Here is a 20,751-nt window from a genome sequence, read left to right as displayed (position 1 = left end):
TTCCCCATCATCCCTGAAATTTTGTAAGACTAGGCCGGAAACGCCCTGTATATACATACACACATACGGCATTTGTTTCTTCATTTCTTACTCTTGTGATGTTTTGTAGCGAATGAAAATGTTCTACGTTACTTATTTCTTGAGAATCGAATCAACTAATGTATTATTGATTCGTAAACAGTTAGTATTTGTTGTTGTTGTTGTTATTGTTGTCTAGTCAACTGTCCGAAAATAGATCTGAACCTCACAAGTGATCCAAGAAGCCACCAGTTATGAGGCAACTAGGCCAGGAGATAATGGGGTAGGATGGCCATTTCTTTCCCTCTCCATTGCATACATCGCCGACTAGCTACATATTACACTAGTCAGACTTCAGAAGCATATAAATAATTGTTCTTTCTCTGACACATATCGTCAAGTGAGATATACTGCCTGATAATAGTGGGTATTTACTGGGAAATAGTGTTGAGCCAGTGAACATGTCGATCATATCGGAATGCGACTCGCCTGGTGAACTGCAACAATGTGCCGCAGAATACCGGTGCAGCAAGTCGATAAAAGTGTAGAGGGATGCAGGTATGTGATTCACGGCCGACTCGCACGTGCTTCCCCCGCTTTCGTAATTAACATACTGATAATCTGGATGCATGTGATTTGAATATTAATTGTTTCCCCACTGTATGGGGGCTTTAAAAACAGTTTTCGTGTTTGTAACTATTAAGTAATGAAGGACGCCATCTCCGAAGTGCATATGCAACTTACTGTTACTGTATCATAACACGAAACTTAAAGAAATATTGTTGGTTCGAATTCTATTCGCGACAGGAAAGTGAGAATTTTTCCCTCTCAGAAAGACAGATTTTCTTTTGTTCTGTTTTGTCTTGAATAATGATCTGACACCGTGCTAAACTTTTTAACTACTTAACATCTTTCCTTCGCCCGCAATCCTATCGAGAGTGTGAACGGAACATTAATATATTATCTAATGTATTATTATTATTATTATTATTATTATTATTATTATTATTATTATTATTGCTAGTCAATTCCATTTAGGGCCGATTGTATAAATCATTTAATCTTAGGTCAGAGGTTAAATTGATCCTCGTTCTAGCTGAACTTGGAATTTTGTGTTGTATAAAGTCTATTCTGAGATTAATTTGTCTTAAACTGAAGTCAACTTTGAATGAAGAAATTTCTCCGATTACGTTAGGTGATCCAAGTTCAGTTATTTATTTTTTTTTCTGTTTGAAGTATACTTGTGGCAGATTGTGCAAAAAGAATAACCATTATTATTAATATATATGGTAGATACATTTATATATATATATATATATTTTTTTTTTTTTCAATTTCTTGCCTTAATATACAAACATTCTTATATTTTATAAGGCTTTATCGTGTTCAGCAGTATCAAATAACATAACCTATAATTATATTATGTTTATAACAACCATTAATTATTCATGGATATGATAGGTGCATTCTTAAATTTTCAATTAACTGTATTACTAAACGAAAATTGTCGTTTTATAAAGCTTTATTATGTTTAGCAGTATTAAACACCATAACATAACAATTTGGAGAACGGTCAATCTTCTTCTTATTGTCCGCCATTATTTACAACGCACAAAACAAACCAGTGTCTCCAACAGAGTGTGCGGAAAGTCGCCAAAAAGAAGTTGGAAAGTCGCTAGATTTCTTATTATCAACAAAGAAAGATTAAATTTTGTCACTGTGAGGTGCTAAAAAGATTGCTAAATCCCTATTTAAGCCATATAAAAGTTAAAACAAATTGTCGTCGAAAAAGAGTTAAAGTCGCTAAATTGGCTACACTGAATAAACCTGTACAACATGGCCCGCGCATCACATACTTCACCTGTTTATGCGATGTTGCCAAGTGCTTTTCACGTGAACTTAGATTGCATTTGAACCAAGGTAATTTGATCGCAGAAAAGTTTTATATAATAGAAGAAGTGTCTGAACTCGGTTCACTTTCCGATCTTCGATCAAAATTGATCTTTAGTCAGGAGTTTTATACAATTGGGCCTTAGTGTTCTGCCTAAAGGCAGGTCTTTCACTGCAAATCCAGCTTTCTCCAATCTTTCCTATTTTCTGCCTTTTCGTTTCCTCATATGATCCATATGTCTTAATGTCGTCTATGATCTGATATCTTCTTCTACCCCGAACTCTTCTCTCGTTCACCATTCCTTACAGTGCATCCTTCAGTAGGCAGTTTCTTCTCAGCTGGTGATCCAATCAATTCCTTTTCCTCTTCCTGATCAGTTTCGGCATCATTCTTTCTTCACCCACTCTTTCCAACACAACTTCATTTCTTATTCTGTCTGTCCACTTCACACGTTCCATTCTTCTCCATATCCACATTTCAAACGCTTCTAGTCGCTTGTCTTCACTTCGTCTTAATGTCCATGTTTCTGCCCCATACAATATCACACTCCATACGAGGCACTTCACTAGTCTCTTCCTTGGTTCTTTTTCCAGAGGTCCTCAGAAGATGCTCCTTTTTCTATTAAAAGCTTCATTGGCCATTGCTATCTTCCTTTCGACTTACTGGCAGCAGCTCATGTTACTGCTTATAGTAAGCCTACATCCCAAGTATTTGTAATAACTAGCATTTCTTTAAAGTGATCATTCTTTGAACAAGTAGGAAGAGGTATGACTTTCCTTTTTTCCGAGTATTTTGGTTTTGATGATTCGTTAACTTAGAAAGCATGATGGAATATTCAGATTGTCAATTTCTATAAATGAATACAATATAATATTTTATTACTCAGTCGATGACAAATCAATGTAAAATAATGACTTATTTTATAGTCATTAAGTTTATATACATGAATTACAAAATTGCGAACGTTTTCGCCTATTCAGGCATCCTCAGGCAGAGTTATACAATATATCAATGTCATATACGTAGCTATTGGTGGTGAGTACTATTTGAATTAATGATGTACAAGCCATCTCCATTATTAAAATGTAATATTACAGGTAGTAAACTTAAATAATGTTAAAAATGTTAAAACTATTTAGTAATTAAACTTCATAATATGTGGAACTCTTGTTCAGTCCAATGAGTGGTGAATATATGTCGTTTAACGACATATGCAGTTGTCACATTTTAAACGACATATATTCACCACTCATTGGACTGAACAAGAGTTCCACATATTATGAAGTTTAATTACTAAATGGTTTTAACATTTTTAACATTATTTAAGTTTACTACCTGTAATATTACATTTTAATAATGGAGATGGCTTGTACATCATTAATTCAAATAGTACTCACCACCAATAGCTACGTATATGACATTGAGATATTGTATAACTCTGCCTGAGGATGCCTGAATAGGCGAAAACGTTCGCAATTTTGTAATTCATATATATAAACTTAATGACTATAAAATAAGTCATTATTTTACATTGATTTGTCATCGACTGAGTAATAACATATTATATTGTATTCATTTGATAGTGTATATTAAGAGGGTAGAGTTCTCATTTGATCCGGACTTTATTCATTTTTGGATACTACGTAATACAGCTCATTTAGTATAACAATTAACTACAAACTGAAAGGTCTTGGGTTCATTCCCGGGTGGTGAAGGGATTTTCTTGTTGCCAGAACTTCCAGAACGACCTCACCTCCTATAAAATTCACACTACCTCATTCTACTGCGTTATGGTAAAGAAAGAATGGAGCTGTACAGTAGTGACAAGAAAAACCGGACCGACCCTTGTAGCTGATTTCAGAGTCACAGATTCAAATTTTGCTAGTCACAAAACACATCCATCCTGTATAATTAATTGTAACAATGAAATTTATTGCATTTGTTCGATTCTTACCGTCTTTTGTTTCCTTCAGTGTCTCAAACTTACAGACGAAAAAACTTTGAGAGTTTTATTTTCATTTGGCATCAATATTACATTTCTACCTTATTCGGCAAACATAACTGCGTATTTTTACATTAAATAGCAGTACATACCTCTGGCTTCACTATCCGTATTGAAATCACCCACAGTTTGACACAATACACAGCACAGGATTCTTTTGTATCATCTACAAGGGTCGGTCCGGTTTTTTTTACCACTACTGTACTTACATACTCCCGAAGCTCCTCCATGGCGTGCATAGGAGATACCATTACCTTTGCTTTTGCATAATGTACAAAACATGAAACCATGGTTATTTGCAATGCAGTCTTCAACTTATGGATAAACCAGCTTCTTTACTCATTCTTGAACGAATTTAGCCTATTTTGTCGATTATCATACCTTTTGTCTTATGCTGTTGATGACACTATGAACAAACATATCAGTGAAGTTAAACTTGCCTTCGTTCCACTTCAAGTCAAACTCCTCAGCGCTATATAGATTTTACGTGTTGGAAAACAAATTTACGAACAATGAAAGTGACAGTAGAAATTGGAAATCATTTCAGTGCCTTATTGAAATTCAAATATTCGAATACCATCTATACTACCATGAACATCTCAAAGACAATTGTTTCTAATAAAATAACATCCTTAAAAAGTTGTTGAAAAAATCGAAAAATAAATAAACAAAAATATAAATCTAAGAAAACAAATTTTAGTTTTTTTTTTATTGAAATTCAGATATTCGACACTGCTATAATGAACATCTCGGAAAAATGCTCCACTAATAATTATTTCCGACAAAATCACTTTTAGAATAACAGATTGGAACCAAAAGTCATGATACCCATTATAATATAAAACAGAAAATAAAATAATTCGGAAGCAGGCAAACACAAACATGTAGAAAATTAAGTTACAAATTGAATTTCATATCTAGAAATTTTCATGACACAGACTACCAAGGGGTAATAAGATCACCCCACTTGAATAATGAACATTATTTCTTAATGTACAGTTCCCCAAAAAAGGAATGAGACGACTTTTGGTCGTCGAAAGTTAAATTTCTACAGTCCGGTTCACGCGATATCGACGAAGCCAGGAAGACATCTGGACGTGCATACGTAGGCATATTTTCTTCCTACTCCAAATTATACACCTGTGCAGTCATAGTGTTTGTAAAAACTCTGCACTATTTTTTATTTGCATATATCTCTTCTTCATAAGAAATATTACATCCTAAGTAACGTCTTTTAGACATAAATCATGTTTTCTTGAGAATAATATAGTAATATTTTCTTATGTTTCATAGAAATTCAAGTCATGTTCCTTACAAAATCATTTACTATGCATATCATTTTCATTTCAAAACATAGACTCTTTCTCCAGACGTCAGGCGACTTTTGCATAACGCTACAGAAGTCGTGAATGCATTAATGTCTATTTACATTGTCAGTTTATATTCGTTCAAATTAGAGTCTCTCTGCTTCTTAGGAACTTCATTTCTGATGTTTTAATGTTTCATTTGTCATTAATTCATCTTATAGGTGAATAGAAATTATCGTGATTGGAAAGAAAAAAAATATTTTAGACTGCCGTTTATCTTTGCTGATATAGAGACAATTCCTCCGAGTTCGCTACTGTTGTATTCCCCCTCATTGTAATAATGAAAGTATTTCTTCACTCCATGGTTTAGGCGTCAAAGCCTGTTATCTAGAGAAAATCAAAACTCGAGTTGACTATTACACGATTAGAAGAAAGTGTAAAAAAAGATTAAAAGTAACGAAGTACTCCAATACAATAAAATTTTAATTGACTTACGAAAATACAACTGTCTTCAAATGTATTATTGTACCATCCCAACATTACAAATATTACGCTAGATGCATGCTAGATGGCAGTAGCGTGTTATGATTAGCTGTTATCTTGCTATCAGTTGTGCCAACTATGGAATCTTCATTGAACTCTGTAGACGATTACTAGCAATGCCTTCTCGATCTAGATCACAATGGCAGTGTTACTAGTCAAGAAGGCTTTGTTGATTCAGTTTCATTTTTATTAAAACAGTTGCATTCCACTTCAGTTATCCGAATCCCAGTAATCAACGTCACTTGACAGATGATTTTCAATAAATCTTAATATTAAACAATATCTGATACGTGACTATTCATAATATCATATAGCAGAAGCTATAACATAACCTAAATAATATATACAAGTGTTAGAAAAGTTTTAATTAACGACGATGACATAAACAAATAAACATGAATAATTTTAAAAGGAATAATTATTGAATGTACAATTTTCAAATTTGGATGTTTTATTGGTTGGTGGTTCAGTTGATGTTATATTGGACGTGTGCGTAAAAGAAGTTGAACTCGTTGATGTAGGCTTACATGGTGTATTCCTCACCTTATTCAGGATTTCCGAATGGTGCTCTTCATTTATTTGTAAATAGGATTTCAGGGAAGATGCATAGATATGACCAGTGATCTTTATTAATTCTTGTTCTTGAATGCCAATGCGAGTCATATTTGAAACTGCTGTGCATCGACTGGAGTGGCTTGTAATTTTCTGTTTTTATTTATTTTTTTTTTACGTCCAGACCAGCGCAGTTTCAAATATTGGCAAACAAAGAAACAAAATAATGTTAGGGACGCGATAAAATTAAACAAATGCTAGGGACGCGATAAAATTGTACGATAAGCAGCCATGATTGGTTGAAATACGTCCTTTCGTACCGTTATATTGGTCAAAAGTAGTCTGACGTAGTAAAAGTGTAATAGTCACATTAAAAGCAGACTATTGTATAGCTCAGTTGTAGAGCATTCGACTACACGTCGAGAGGTCCCCAGTTTAAATCCAGGTGTTGTCTAATTCTTTTATAATTACATTTAATTATGAATTGTTTCATATAGTTATCAATAAAATTGTTGTTGATGCTATTTATTTATGTACGTTTCTTAAGCAAAAAAGAGTATTTTTTAAGTTTCTTTTATTGATAGGTTTCTATTGCTGCCATGTGACATCTGGTGGGAAGCATCTGACAATCGGCGCAAGCAGTTGATTGTCAGTGTTAAAAATACTTTTCGCACTAGCGTTAAATGTACTTCTTGCAAGCCACCGTATAATAGTAAATAGCGTTAAAAGATTTACTTTTAGAAATGGCGCCCTGAAAAAAAAAACTGTTCTGATATTTATACAGAAACACACCTTTCCAGCACTCCTGGTACCAATACGTTTGCTTTTGATATTAGGTCTGTATGTGTGCAAAGATTTCTCGTAACCTTTAGATATATACATTTTTTTCACATTGAGTATCTGCGATTCGACATGTCCGAAAACTATGCACATCAAATATAATTGTTCCCGATGAATAAATAATGTTTGATTATTTAAAAAATAATCGAAATGTTGATTTACTCGAAAGAGTTACGCATTGTTTTCCTCTTTGTTTTTTCGTTGTACATATTTCATTTTCATTAATGTATCTGGTTACAGCAATTGTTTTATAGAATTTTAATCCTGTTTTTATTCTCGCTACAGTTTTACAAATGCCTATTTGTGTATTGTTACACAAATACGTCGAAAATTTTGTGAGTTTTCTATTTTATAGACCTTTATTTTTTTAAGTTTACAAGCTACAGCTCAACGTGGTCCTAAAATAGGACATCGCACAGCAAATGCTTAATATTTTGTTCTGTATAACTCAAATAGCTGGTCAAATATGAATTTTATATTTTGTGCCGGAGATCATAATGTGCTTTCATTCATATCGATTCCATGGTGAAATGTGACACTGCAGTCGGAAGATAGATTACAATCCTTTAAAAAAAAGAGGAATGGAATCACCACGCGGAACGTATTCCGCTTTTCTGTAAATAAGCAAAAAATGTAATTTATTTGGAAACTTGAGGGCGCACAGTCGCTGATGCCTTAGCGAAATTTGTGTTTGAGAGTGAACAATCGCATGACCCTTACCAAAATATGTATTTTTCGTTCTCATTCATTACAGTGAAGCCAACTGAGATAAACAGTTTGGACGCATTCTCTGCCAATTTCATTACAAGTTTATAACATTTCCAGTAAAAACAAATAACTGGCAATTCGGTACGAGAGACCTGGCAGTTACTCGATTATCGGCTGTGCGCATAACGGTTGAGGGAAGACGGAGAAATAACCTCCTGCTTTCATTACATTGGAACATTACATTACATGGTGTCCAGTAGCCTGGTAATATTATTTCGTAAACAGCCAATAGCAAACAGGGAACCAAATAAACTGCATGTTACTGCATGACGAGAAATGAGCAGCAACGCAGATCAACCGTGCGATTATTTTCCCAAAATGCAATATCATCTCCCGTGAAATATGAACCAAACTTAATCTATACATCATCTCTGTTAGTATGTGTGTATATATAAAATATTGCGCACACTGGGCCCTTTGTGAACTTCCGCACGATGATGCCCGCTGCCAGAGGGGGATGGAAACACGTGAACCGTGTCGCCCGTTTCATCCTTTTTGGTGAGTTTGTTTGCCAATAATAGCATCACATTCAATCTGGGGGGACTCCCAGTAATAGCCTCCCACGCTGACTGACTGGCTAACCGACTGCCAGATGATGGCTGCCATTGGAGATGTATGTGCAACTACAGCCCTGCTGCAATGAACCAGCCCCATCCTCTTGAAATGGACCGGAACGACTCTGCATTCCGGCAGCACTTTTCATACGTGGGCAGAAGGCCCGCAAAAACAATGAACACGTGTGTGAAAGATCAAGATTATTGTTCTAGGGGCATGTTGATTTGGTGACGGCAGCGTTGAAGCTGATAATTTTTGCTGCAAGTATCCTATTTCAGTATAAAATTTAGCGTCATTTCAATCTCTTTCACTTTCTACACTTTATGCGTGGCTGACTCAATAATGCAGAGGACTGGCGTCCGTGGACGCTGCTGTGCTTTTATATGCAACTATTTTAGATATAATTGAACATATTTTACACAAGTAACTATAGTATAAATTTGAATTTTTCAGCAGCGGAAGAAAACAGTTTTCAGAGCTGATTTTAATGTGAATTTTATAAACATGTTTAGTTTTACGATAAACCGTTACCGTAATATACAGGGTGGAAATGAAATAACCTTACAGATTGAAAAAGACGCTAGAGTATAACCAAAGCCACCGTTTTTGGCGAGTGAAATAAGTAATGGGAACGTTAAGAGCGAGTATCTTATCTTTGCCGCACTCTGTAAGCGAGAAAACTGACAATGTGATTGTTAGATTGCTGAGGTGACTTGTGTCTAGAAGGTGGTGCCACTCTCAGCTGAATTAGTAATATATGCCACTGATTGGGCACTGTACACAAGGACACACCCCAGAAAAGCAAAGTGAGAGTACAGTCCGCATTTCACGAGAAGATCTGAGCAAAGAATGCGAGTTTTTGTCCCACTCTTATAACCTATCCCCGACACCGAACCGGCCGGCCATTGACTGAGTCTTGTTTGTCCCAGCCGGCCAATGACACCACTCCCATCCACCTGCTCCTTCAAGAACACTGAGTTACTGGCTTAGTCTCTCCTCTTACCCCGCAAGGATCATACTCCCCTCGCAGGGATCCTCTCGTGAAATTTGGACAGTATCTTGCCTTTGCCGCAGAGTGTCTACGATAAGACTGACTACTATGATTGGCATATTGCTGACGTGACGTGTATTTGGATGGTACCATTCTCAGCTGCATTGGCTCACTGACTGGGTTTATACTGAAGGACACGCGCCGAAAACGGTGGCGCTGGCTGTACACGTAAATGAATAGAAAACCTATATAGCGTTTTGTGATTAAATGCAGGTTAATTAGAAAATTGAGTTTGAAGTTTCAGCAATCCGGCAACATCGCCGCTAAAACACCCTACTCGTATACAGATGTAAAAGGTCAACGAACTCGGCGAGCCTTCATACGTAAGCTGTCGAGATGTTGCTACGCGTTCGCTTCGTGCAATGGTTTGAATTTAGGGGTTTTTAAGTTTAAATTTACACGAAAACCGTGCACACTATTGAAATACGCCAGATGGATAAATTATTCTTTATTAGATTTACTATCGATATGGATAAAATCACGATCCTATTCACAATAGTTACCGAGTAAGAAGACATTGTTACACATTTGGAAAAAAAAAAAAACATTTTTCTCTGAAAAAAAACTATGAACTTTTCACTAATATGATATTATACAGGGACATCATTTTATTTTTACTTCAATTTTTATTGTACCTGAGTTTTTGAATGTACTTCACTCCCACCCCCTCTACTAGTAAACTTCCAATCGTCCTTCACACAGAATCAAGGCCGCGTATGCAGTCAAAGTCGCCTTACGGTCATGGTAAACAGTACTGAGTGAGTATAGTACGTTCCAGAAATATGTTCGCGTTTTCCAGTGACGAAAGAGTTTACAATATTGAATCGTAATTTCGCACAGGTACTGTCGTCCGTTTGCCTACGTCGCATTCCGGTTTCCCCTACTCGCTTCTACTTGTCCCCGTATAAAGACTAGTGGCTGGCTGGCTTAGCTCTTTTCTGAAAACATTAATTTCTGTTAGGATTGGACGTCTACGTAATATTATCTAGCTGTTTAAAATAACTTAAATAAAAGGGTCTCGTTAAGTAATTAACTATCATGTGATTTCCCCCCTTTCTACGACCCTGCGACAAAACTGCATGGACGGACAATAGATAGCATGTCTGAGTAATTTTATCTTTTCGGATCGGGCAGAAGTGAAGATTGAATTTACAGTACTTAAGGAACTCTTTTATAGAGTAGGTAGAGTATTATTTCAGCATGAGTTACTAGTACGAAGAACGAAGCTGGTAATTGGAATTAGGTGCAATAGTCTACAGTGCGATAATATGCGGAAAGGAACTGAAGCCTGTATCGAATTGTAGAGGTCGCGATAACTCTGCAGAAGCTGTTACTTTTACACAACACAGTTAGTTGCTTTAAAGTTTAAAGGCTGATACACATCCTTTGTATGTCACTCTCTTTCTAGCATATGAAGGGTAAAGGTTGATAATATTGTGATACGAGTAATATTGTGGTAGTTATTTTTGAGAATTTATTACAATTTTACTGAGCGAGAGGAAGATCGGTTTTTTTGCGTCAACGTATTAAGGGAATGTTCGTGGACAAGTTACTGCACAAAACCGATCCTTCTCTCGCTCAGTAAAGTTGTAATAAATTCTCAAAAAGAACTATCACAATATTACTCGTACCACAATATTACCAACCTTTACGGTATAGTTATCTTTATTCACTGTTTAATATAACTAGTTGGTAAAACTGTTTATATGTATTTTTTCTCTACGTATATTCTTTTATTTAGTCAGTCATTTAACTACAGTCGAACGATTTACAGATGAAATCCACAAGTAAACCTAGAGAAGAAGACTATGGACTAGAGTCATTATCAAATACAGATGTGCTGAAATAGGAAGTATAAATTGTTTGATCGAGGAAAACACCCGGGTTTTATGCAGCCTGTCTGGCGATGGAGCTCTCGTATAAATACACGAACACTCCCACGCGCCCACGACTAAACAAACTGCTTAACCGCAACCTAACTTTGAAAATCAACAGGTGACGACAATCAAGTGAGGTTCACTTCACGAAATGGGATGTCACGAAAACTCTTGTTTCCTTTTTTTTCCATCAGTCCCAAGTATTGGGCACAATAGCTTAGAACAGTTTAAATGTTTCTATTAAAATAGTACTACAGAAATTGTATTGCTGGGGAGCCATTTAGGCTTCTCTAATGGAAATGAGGTCAAGGTATTGTGTTTTAATAAAAGTATAGTACGGTATCGTGGTTGCTTCCCATCGTTCATTTCTCCACGCAATATGTGTTCTTTTTAAAAATAACTAATGTATCGGGCATATAATAACTTTAAGTTTTGACAACACTAGTGTTTTCAAAGACGTAGGCTATAAAATGATTGATGCCTTTGATTTGCTGTTACCATAAATTATACTGTGTGGAACAATTAAAGGCTGGTTCACAATAAACCGGGAACGAGAACCAGAATGAAAACGAGAAGCAGAGGACGTGAATGTGAACATTTTTGATTCACAATAAACCGAGAACGTAGACGACTATGCATATCGATATGCATGTCAATAACGATATGTAAAGTCGATATTACGCATTCGGATGTTATTTGTGTATAATTGACCAATGACGTTCTATCATGAGTACAAGGCAGCCAACATACACACAAATTAACCAACTTCGAAATTTCAACTGAAACATTTCATTAGGTACGGTACTATAAATATGCCCATGCATCTTTATTATCACAACCTATTTTAAGTCTACCATAACGTAAAATAATTAGAGAAGAAACATTTGTAATAGAACTAAAATGAACACAACAGTAGTTATTGAATTGAAGCACGAATATGTAGTGTGTAATACAACCAATACAGTAATAAAATATAATTCACTTACGATCGGTGTTCAAAGACGCAGCTATTGAAAGTCACGCATTCCCCTTCATTTTCTCATCCTTATACGAGGCGCGCCGCTTATCGTAAACGTGAGGATTTTCCTCAACACTCAATATTAGAATCTCATCAAATAAAACTTGCTCCATGATGCACAGCACAGAACAAAATAATGCATAGGTTATGTCACGGTCTTCTTGCTACAAAATATACGACGACAAAATAGCTTTTAGATGGCAATAGAATGAATCTAGTGGGCTGTGATTGGAAACGTGAACGCCAAAGTTGAAACTTGGCCAACTCTCCGTTCCCGATCCCGGGCTCCGGCAAGCTTTTCGTTAATTGTGAATGCTCACATTTAAATGTACACATTTTAACAATTTTACCGTTTCTTTTTCGTTCGGATTCTCGTTTCCGGTTTATTGTGAACCAGCCTTAAGAGAACTCTGAAAAATAAAATAATATTTACAGTGATGAAATTTTATAAAATCAGTGGCAGTTCCAGCAGATCTGCGAGTTTAATATGACAGTGAGACATGGGCAATAACAAGTGGAGATAAAAGCAGATTACAAGTAGCAGGAAAGAGGTATCCAAGGACAGTTTTAGGAATCACAAGAAGAGACAAACTTAGAAATGAAGATGTAGGCTTAAGAAATCAGTTACTAAATGAAGAAATATAACATTACAAAGGCAATTGGCTGTGACACGTAGATAGGATGAATGAAAAAAGATATCCGAAGAAAATACACACATCTAAGAGAGAAAAAAAGCATTGATAGAGCCAAAAAAGATAGATAAGTCACTTGATCAGTTTCTTTGGAGCTCGTAATAAGTCTTAAAAATGACTTAAAGCATGAAGCAGAAATAATGTTTTTTAATATAATTTTGAAAAATATTTTCTATAAATCTATATAATGAATACAGCCTTATCATCCTTTAAGAATTGTAATCTTCGACACTGTAGTTGTTCTCTTTTGAGGATTTTGAACCGTCACTAGAAATTCAAGAGTAAAAGAACTCCGTGAAGTGTAGTCAGATTGACGTAAGACCACCGCTTGAGATAACACAGAACATAAAAAATCAAGAGACACTTAGTTCTTATGAGGACATAAATCTCAATTTCTTCGCCGGGAATCGAATCAGGATTCCCAAACGTTACAGCTTCCCAGATCATACTTATTTTAGAGAATAGAGAAACATATATGAATTTTAACATCAAAAGTGAAAGATATAGGCCTATAATGCTTCATTTTCATTCGAAAATTTTAATTTCATTGAAGTGAAACTGAAATTAGAAAGAAAATCAGTAAAGCTCACACTCGTGAAAACCATTTCTTTGGTTTGACGTATACGTAAGCGAAACTCCTATTAGTCGGATTGAATCTTTGCTGTGCTTCATATTTTCATTTATACTACACGTTGTCTTGTCATTCGTTGTAGAAATGTACAATTCCATCTATTCTTGCTGGAAAGATTCAAACTAAGGACTCTGCAGTATTATTCCAATGTCATATCGTTGTCATGGTCTATGAACAGGACAAATTGTACTCTATCTATCTATCTATCTATCTATCTATCTATCTATCTATCTATCTATCTATCTATCTGTCTGTCTGTCTGTCTGTCTGTCTGTCTGTCTGTCTGTCTGTCTGTCTGTCTATCTGTCTATCTATCTATCTATCTATCTATCTATCTATCTATCTATCTATCTATCTATCTATCTATCTATCTATCTATCTATCTATCTATCTATCTATCTATCTATCTATCTATCTATCTATCTAATGGCGAGTACTTGACTTACGTCATAATTTACCGATAGAGTCGTTGCCCAGGGTGCGCCGTAGGAGGCTGGTCTACACTACATCCGCGATGAGATGATATAGAGATTTGTTGGGATGCCACAGGGAAACTGTGTTACCTGGTCTTGCCCAACACAAGTTATAAATCGGAGATACACCGGGGATCGAACCCGGGACCACACGATTATAAGTCCAGCTCTCTAGCCACTAGGCCACTGTGGCTGCTTGCTCTTAATATTGCAGGCAGTTTTTCACGTTTTGACTAGAACATGCTATACAGCATCGTCTCTTTAATTTCTTCGATGATCACCATTTACATTTCGATAAAAAGAAGAGTACCAGTACATCATACCAATAGACGCAATTCACGGTTATGAATAGAACCAGACCCTATGTTTACATTGTGATCTTGTCGCCGCGAATTGCGGCCGAGGTGAAGCAGTCATTCTGCTTTATGAAATATGCTAGTGGCGTGTGTGTTTCTCTAATGCCTACCCACTTCACTTGCGTGATTCGGGTTCCGCATATTGCGGATAGATGGCAGGACTGTGACTCATTTTCAAGTTGCACACCATTTTGGCTGGCCATGTTATGCATGATGTGTATCTGTGAACAGTAACGTCGTATACTAGGATGAGTGTATGTGTAAGTGTAGTGTAGGAATGGGTATGATGTTGGTGAGGAAGGGAGAAGGGGAAACCCGGTGCCTGCACGTAGCCTACTTCTGTCGAATAGCATCAAGGACGCCGCCAGGCTTTACGTCCCAATCCGACTGACTATTCACTCATACGCACTGCGGAGAGATTTGGGATTTAACCCAGGCATATTGATGAACAATTTAGTGATTAGAAGTTGTAGGCCTACATCACTATCTCTCCTTGTCCGGAGGTAGAAATTTTACATAAAAATTCCTGACCTCGCCGGGAATCGAACCCGGGCCGGTTAGTCTGGAGGGTGACGCGCTACTATAGAACTAACTCTGTGGACAATATGCTATGGTATATTTCGAATTGTGTCTTCGTAATTTATTCATAAGCGATCCTTCTAGTATTGGATATAAAAATAATAAACGATCAACATGCAGCCAACAATATCACTAGACAGAGAACATAACCTGAATAGAACCGGCATGTAGCACGTATGGGCGAATCCAAAAATGCATATGGAGCATTAGTTGGCAGGTCGGAGGGAAAAGGGTTTTGGTGAGGCCGAGACATAGATGGGAGGATAATATTAAAATGGGTTTGAGGGAGGTGGGTTATGATGGTAGAGACTGGATTTATCTTGCTCAAGATAGGGGCCAATGGCGGGCTTATGTGAGGGTGGCAATGAACCTCCGGATTCCTTAAAGGCTATAAGTAAGTATGTAATTGTATTTTAAGTGTATAATTCTTAGTTCTGCTCAAAACCAGTTATTACTTTCATAGGATTCAGTTGGCTCTAACTTCTTAAGGTTGATAATCGGAGCCATGTTCACAAGACACTTTATGTTCAACACGGCGTATATAACTGATTCCTAAAGCGCGGGTACTGTACTCCAACCACGAGAAAGTCTCCAGGGAATGAGAGGGAGCGGGGTAATGCTGTGAATGAATGTTGATGTCATAAGATGTCATAAGGTCACACACGTGGGTACTAGTATCTCTATTGGCTAGCTGTCATAGCACAAACAAGAACACTGATATACACATTTTTATACTACCCTAGTTACAAAATTAGATCACGGTTAATCCCCTGGTCTTTTAATCCCTCCATACAGGAAATAACATATGCAGGAGAGCGCATGATTTTTAAACTGACGTTATAACTCTAATAGTATCTATCTACAGGGACATCATTTTATTTTTACTTGCATTTTTATTGTACCTGCATTTCTGAATGTACTTCACTCTCACCCCTTCACTAATGTCCTTGCTCCCGTCAGACAGACAAACTTACGGCCGCTGTTGCATTCGAAGTCTTCAAGCAGTGAAGTAAACACTGCAGTGTATAGTGTGTTTCATAAATATGATTGCGTTTTCTATAGAAGAAAGAACCTATATTAATAATATCGTACTAAAAAATTATATTCAAGAAACGATAAATTCAATTTCAGAGAATATGCTTCAAGATGTTTTTAATAATATGCGTACTGAATGGAAGCCTGCATTGTAATGAACGGCAACCATTTTCAGCAACTTGTTTAAAAATTCGGATTAGCTTTTTTTGAATTGAGGTGGCTAGAAGCAAAGGAATGCTAGTGACGTTTGTAATAACATGAGTTAAGTGCATCCAGCGTAAGCAAAAGTATCTAAAATTTTAGTGGCAAAGGGATATTTTAATCGCATCACACATTAAAATTTAAATAAAAATTTCACCGATTTTACGAAAGCTTAAATATTTAAACCCCATTTTCTCAAAAATAACTTAAGTGCACTTACAGCCCTTTACTTACGATCCCCTCAATTTAAATGCACTCTCTATATTGTATGCTAACATCAATAATTAATATGCTAAATAAAGTAGACATTACATAACGAACATAGCCGCCTGAAAAGCTGAGTTTTTGAAAAAAAAAATGTTACTACTCTACTGTATTTTGATAAATTCCGTAAAAGTGATGATCAAACTGAAAATCGTTATATCGTATTTCCCTACAACATAAATGGATACACTACTTTTCTCTCCTCCTATACCTAGTAAAATGATTTTTTTACATATTGCACTAGTAACATCAAACTCCTGTAATGGAAGGAGGCAACAGTGTTTCCGAGCATAGGCAGGTTAATGTTAAAAATGTTGGTAAAAATAAAGTGATGTCCCTGTACTTCGCTCCAATAGATGACGCAATAGTAAGCACATTCCTTTCACTGTTTATCTCCTGGTTGGAGAACAGTAGTTAATCGTGAATCACTCTGTACATGGAATGAGCAGGTTAGGAAGACACGGGGCGAGAAGTGACATGAAGAGAAAATCTTGAAATAGGCTGGAATAGAATGGAATAAGATGGGAACGGATGAGAAGATATGGAATGGGTTGAAATAGAGTGGGGTGGGATTGGATGGGGCGGTAGGGAACGGGAGGTTATGGCATTGAGTGGGATGAGACTGTGTGGTGGGTTGATAGGAGATGAGGTGAGGTGAGGTGACATTTCACTTAGGAGCTACCTCTGCATTCGTGTGGGAAGATAAAATAATGCCTTGTTACAATAAGTGTGTGCATGTGTGTCCACAGAGCAGTGGTAGCTGTGCTGCTGGCCGCTGGACTGGACGTGAACGTGCGGACAGCAGGCGGCACGGCGCTGCACGAAGCGGCGCTCTGCGGCAAGGTGGAGGTGGTGCGCACCCTGCTGGACGGCGGCGTGGACCTCGGCATCCGTGACTCGCAGCACAACACCGTCATGGATCTGCTCGGCCAGTTTCCTGCTCACGTCACCCATGACATCACCGCCATCATTAAGAGTACGTTGCACTCAAAACTAACTCATTTTTGCCATATTTCAGAGAACACACATTTGCGAATAAAGAAGAAAGAGATTACTGTTTTACGTTTGCTTTCGAAATTGACTTCGACCCGTAAAATTTTAATACTTAAATATTTAAAAGTTTTTTCTAATGTCCCCAGGTTGTCTTTCGACATTTCTGGCTTTTTCTCCTGGCAGTGACTTAAGTCAGCGACTGACTTGGGGCGAATATTGTAATTAGAGTTGGGTCGATTCGTGAACGAATCGTTCATTCGAACGACTAATAATAAAGAATCGTAAGAATCGATTCGTGGTATCAACGAATCGTCTTTCAAAAGAATCGTAACGAATCGTCGTTCAAAAGAATAGTAACGAATTGACATGGTATCGTAACCCACGATTCTATTTACTTGTTTGATGTAACCTGTCAACGGACATTTCCGAACCGTGCCGAATACTCCCGAGCGAGAGTGAAATCAAAATACTGCATTTGTTAAGTATGGAAAATAATGAACACAAACCTGAAATTTGCATAGTTAAATAGATATGTAATGCAAAAAATGTACTTCGTAATAAGGTTCAGTTGATAAATTATAATTTAGAAACATTATCTTGGGTAATTTTGTAGACTAATGGAGGTCATGCTGAATGCTTCCAGCGAAGTTCCAGCCAATGAGAAAGAGACAATAATTTGTCTCGCCTCTTATGCCATCTATGCGAGAGATGTAGAACGTTTTTGTTCTACGCGTGGTTTGCAAAGGAAAGTGTCCTGTAAGTCGTTCGTTGACGAATCGTTGGAATCGCAGGGTAGGAAGAATCGTGAACTCGTTGACGATTCAAAAGAATAGTTGGAATCGCAGACTGAGAAGAATCGTGAACGAATCGTTAGAATCGATTCGTAATGTAAGATTGAATCGTTGGAATCGACTTCTGAAAAAGAATCGTGTTGCCCAACTCTAATTGTAATGTAACACGGCCATTCGCTAGTCAGAATAGGAAAATGAGCGCCGAGCCGAGCTGCTCAATGTGAGCGTGAGTGCTCCACTCGGTTGTCGGTTTTCTCGCGAATCCCTTTGAGTGTTAAGGCTGGTTCACAATAAACCGGAAAAGAGAATCGGAACGAAAACGAAAACGGTAAAATTATTAAAATGTGTACATTTAAATGTGAGCATTCACAATTAACGAAAAGCTTGCCGGAGCCCGGGATCGGGAAAGGAGAGTTGGCCAAGTTTCAACTTTGGCGTTCACGTTTCCGATCACAGCCCACTAGATTCATTCTATTGCCATCTAAAAGCTACTTTGTCGTCGTATATTTTGTAGCAAGAAGACCGTGACATAACCTATGCATTATTTTGTTCTGTGCTGTGCATCATGGAGCAAGTTTTATTTGATGAGATTCTAATATTGAGTGTTGAGGAAAATCCTCACGTTCACGATAAGCGACGCGCCTCGTATAAAGATGAGAAAATGAAGGAGAATACGTGGTTTTTAACAGCTGCATCTTTGAACACCGATCGGAAGCGAATCATATTTTATTACTGTATTGGTTGTATTACACACTACATATTCATGCTTCAATTCAATAACTACTGTTGTGTTCATTTTTGTTCTATTACAAATATTTCTTCTCTAATTATTTTACGTTATGGTAGACTTAAAATAGGTTGTGATAATAAAGATGCATGAGCATATTTATAGTACCGTACCTAATGAAATGTTTCAGTTGAAATTTCGAAGTTGGTTAATTTGTGTGTATGTTGGTTGCCTTGTACTCATGAGAGAACGCCATTGGTCAATTATACACAAATAACATCGGAATGCGTAATATCAACTTTACATATCGTTATTGACATGCATATCGATATGCATAGTCGTCTACGTTCTCGGTTTATTGTGAATCAAAAATTTTCACATTCACGTCCTCTGCTTCTCGTTTTCATTCTGGTTCTCGTTTCCGGTTTATTGTGAACCAGCCTTTACATTACAAGTCAGTACAGGTTAGCGAGCCGCGCAGCGCGCACAACTTGCATCACACAGTCGCACAGTGGATCAGAACGAAATCTAGCGAGACAAAATTGAATCACTTATTTATGAAAGGCCCGTTGTCCAAAAACATGTTTTTATGGGAAATTAAAGAAAACTGTTTATTGACAATACTAAATATTTTTAAAATCTCAAAACATGGTATGTTATACTAGAAGGTAAAGGGAAAATTTTCAGTTTACTATCATCAAAACTGTCAAGCATACAGCTTTTTGAAAAGGCTGGACAAAGGGCCTTTCTTAAATAAACGCATTTCCTCCATTCTTCAATGAAACATTTATTACAAAAATAAGAGTAAACATGAGATGTAGGCCTGTGTTTCCTTTGCTTTTTCCCCCTTTCCCTTCTGTGTTCCTTCCCATGCTTTTTACTTTGCGTTCTTGGCTATGAAGATGTGAGAGTGCGAAACAATTCGCTTTTGTCTCCGGGAATGTATGACAAAAGCGATTTCATATCACAAACCTTGTCCTTTGCAATTGGTTGACAATTAGTGTAAGCCTTTTGGTTTGGCAAAACTATTTCTGCTCCAAATGCATATAGAAAGTGCTTGGTTTTTAGTCCTCCGATGTAAGGTAATGCCTCTACCTATCCCTTTGTTCCTTTTGTCCAGATGAACTCGTGGTATGTTGATATTGCAAAGACTTCTCTATTCCCTTTCTTAGAATTCTTCAATCTGTGAACTTGACTTTCTTCCGATACTGGAGATCTCTTATACATAGTGAAGCAACAGGTTTGAAAATCCAAGATGTCTTCATTTCTAACAAACCTAACACGAAATTTGTGGCTTGCATTTGCAATAATTTCTATCACATCTCTGACTGTATAATGTCTATCCACTTTGTTTAGGCTGCGCTTCACCGTACCAAAATCCCTGTCATTTGGCTGGTATGAATGTCCACGTATTGATAGTCTGTACACAACTCTTGAAAAGTGGCCCATATCCGCAAGACGTGCCATCAAGAAGCAAAACATGGCATCATTTTTGTTTTGTCCTGCTGCATTATCACTGTAAATATACAGCTCATTGATGTTGCTTGACACCTCCTTCCTCACATATGTGAGCTAGAAAGAGCATAT

General features: G+C 36.9%; 1 protein-coding gene across 1 annotated transcript in view; it reads left to right on the top strand.

Annotated features, from left to right (window-relative positions):
- Nucleotides 1–20,751, top strand: part of LOC138697816 (ankyrin repeat and SAM domain-containing protein 1A) — a 598,611-nt gene that overhangs the window by 264,682 nt on the left and 313,178 nt on the right. The window contains exon 6 of the mRNA XM_069823347.1: nucleotides 17,403–17,629. Coding sequence (XP_069679448.1) covers nucleotides 17,403–17,629 — 227 coding nt within the window. The remainder of the gene's footprint in view (nucleotides 1–17,402; nucleotides 17,630–20,751) is intronic.

The sequence above is a fragment of the Periplaneta americana genome, chromosome 4 (genome assembly GCF_040183065.1).
Source record: "Periplaneta americana isolate PAMFEO1 chromosome 4, P.americana_PAMFEO1_priV1, whole genome shotgun sequence".
NCBI lineage: Eukaryota > Metazoa > Arthropoda > Insecta > Blattodea > Blattidae > Periplaneta > Periplaneta americana.
Note: the sequence above shows the minus strand (reverse complement) of the source record. Positions and strands in the feature narration are given on the sequence as shown.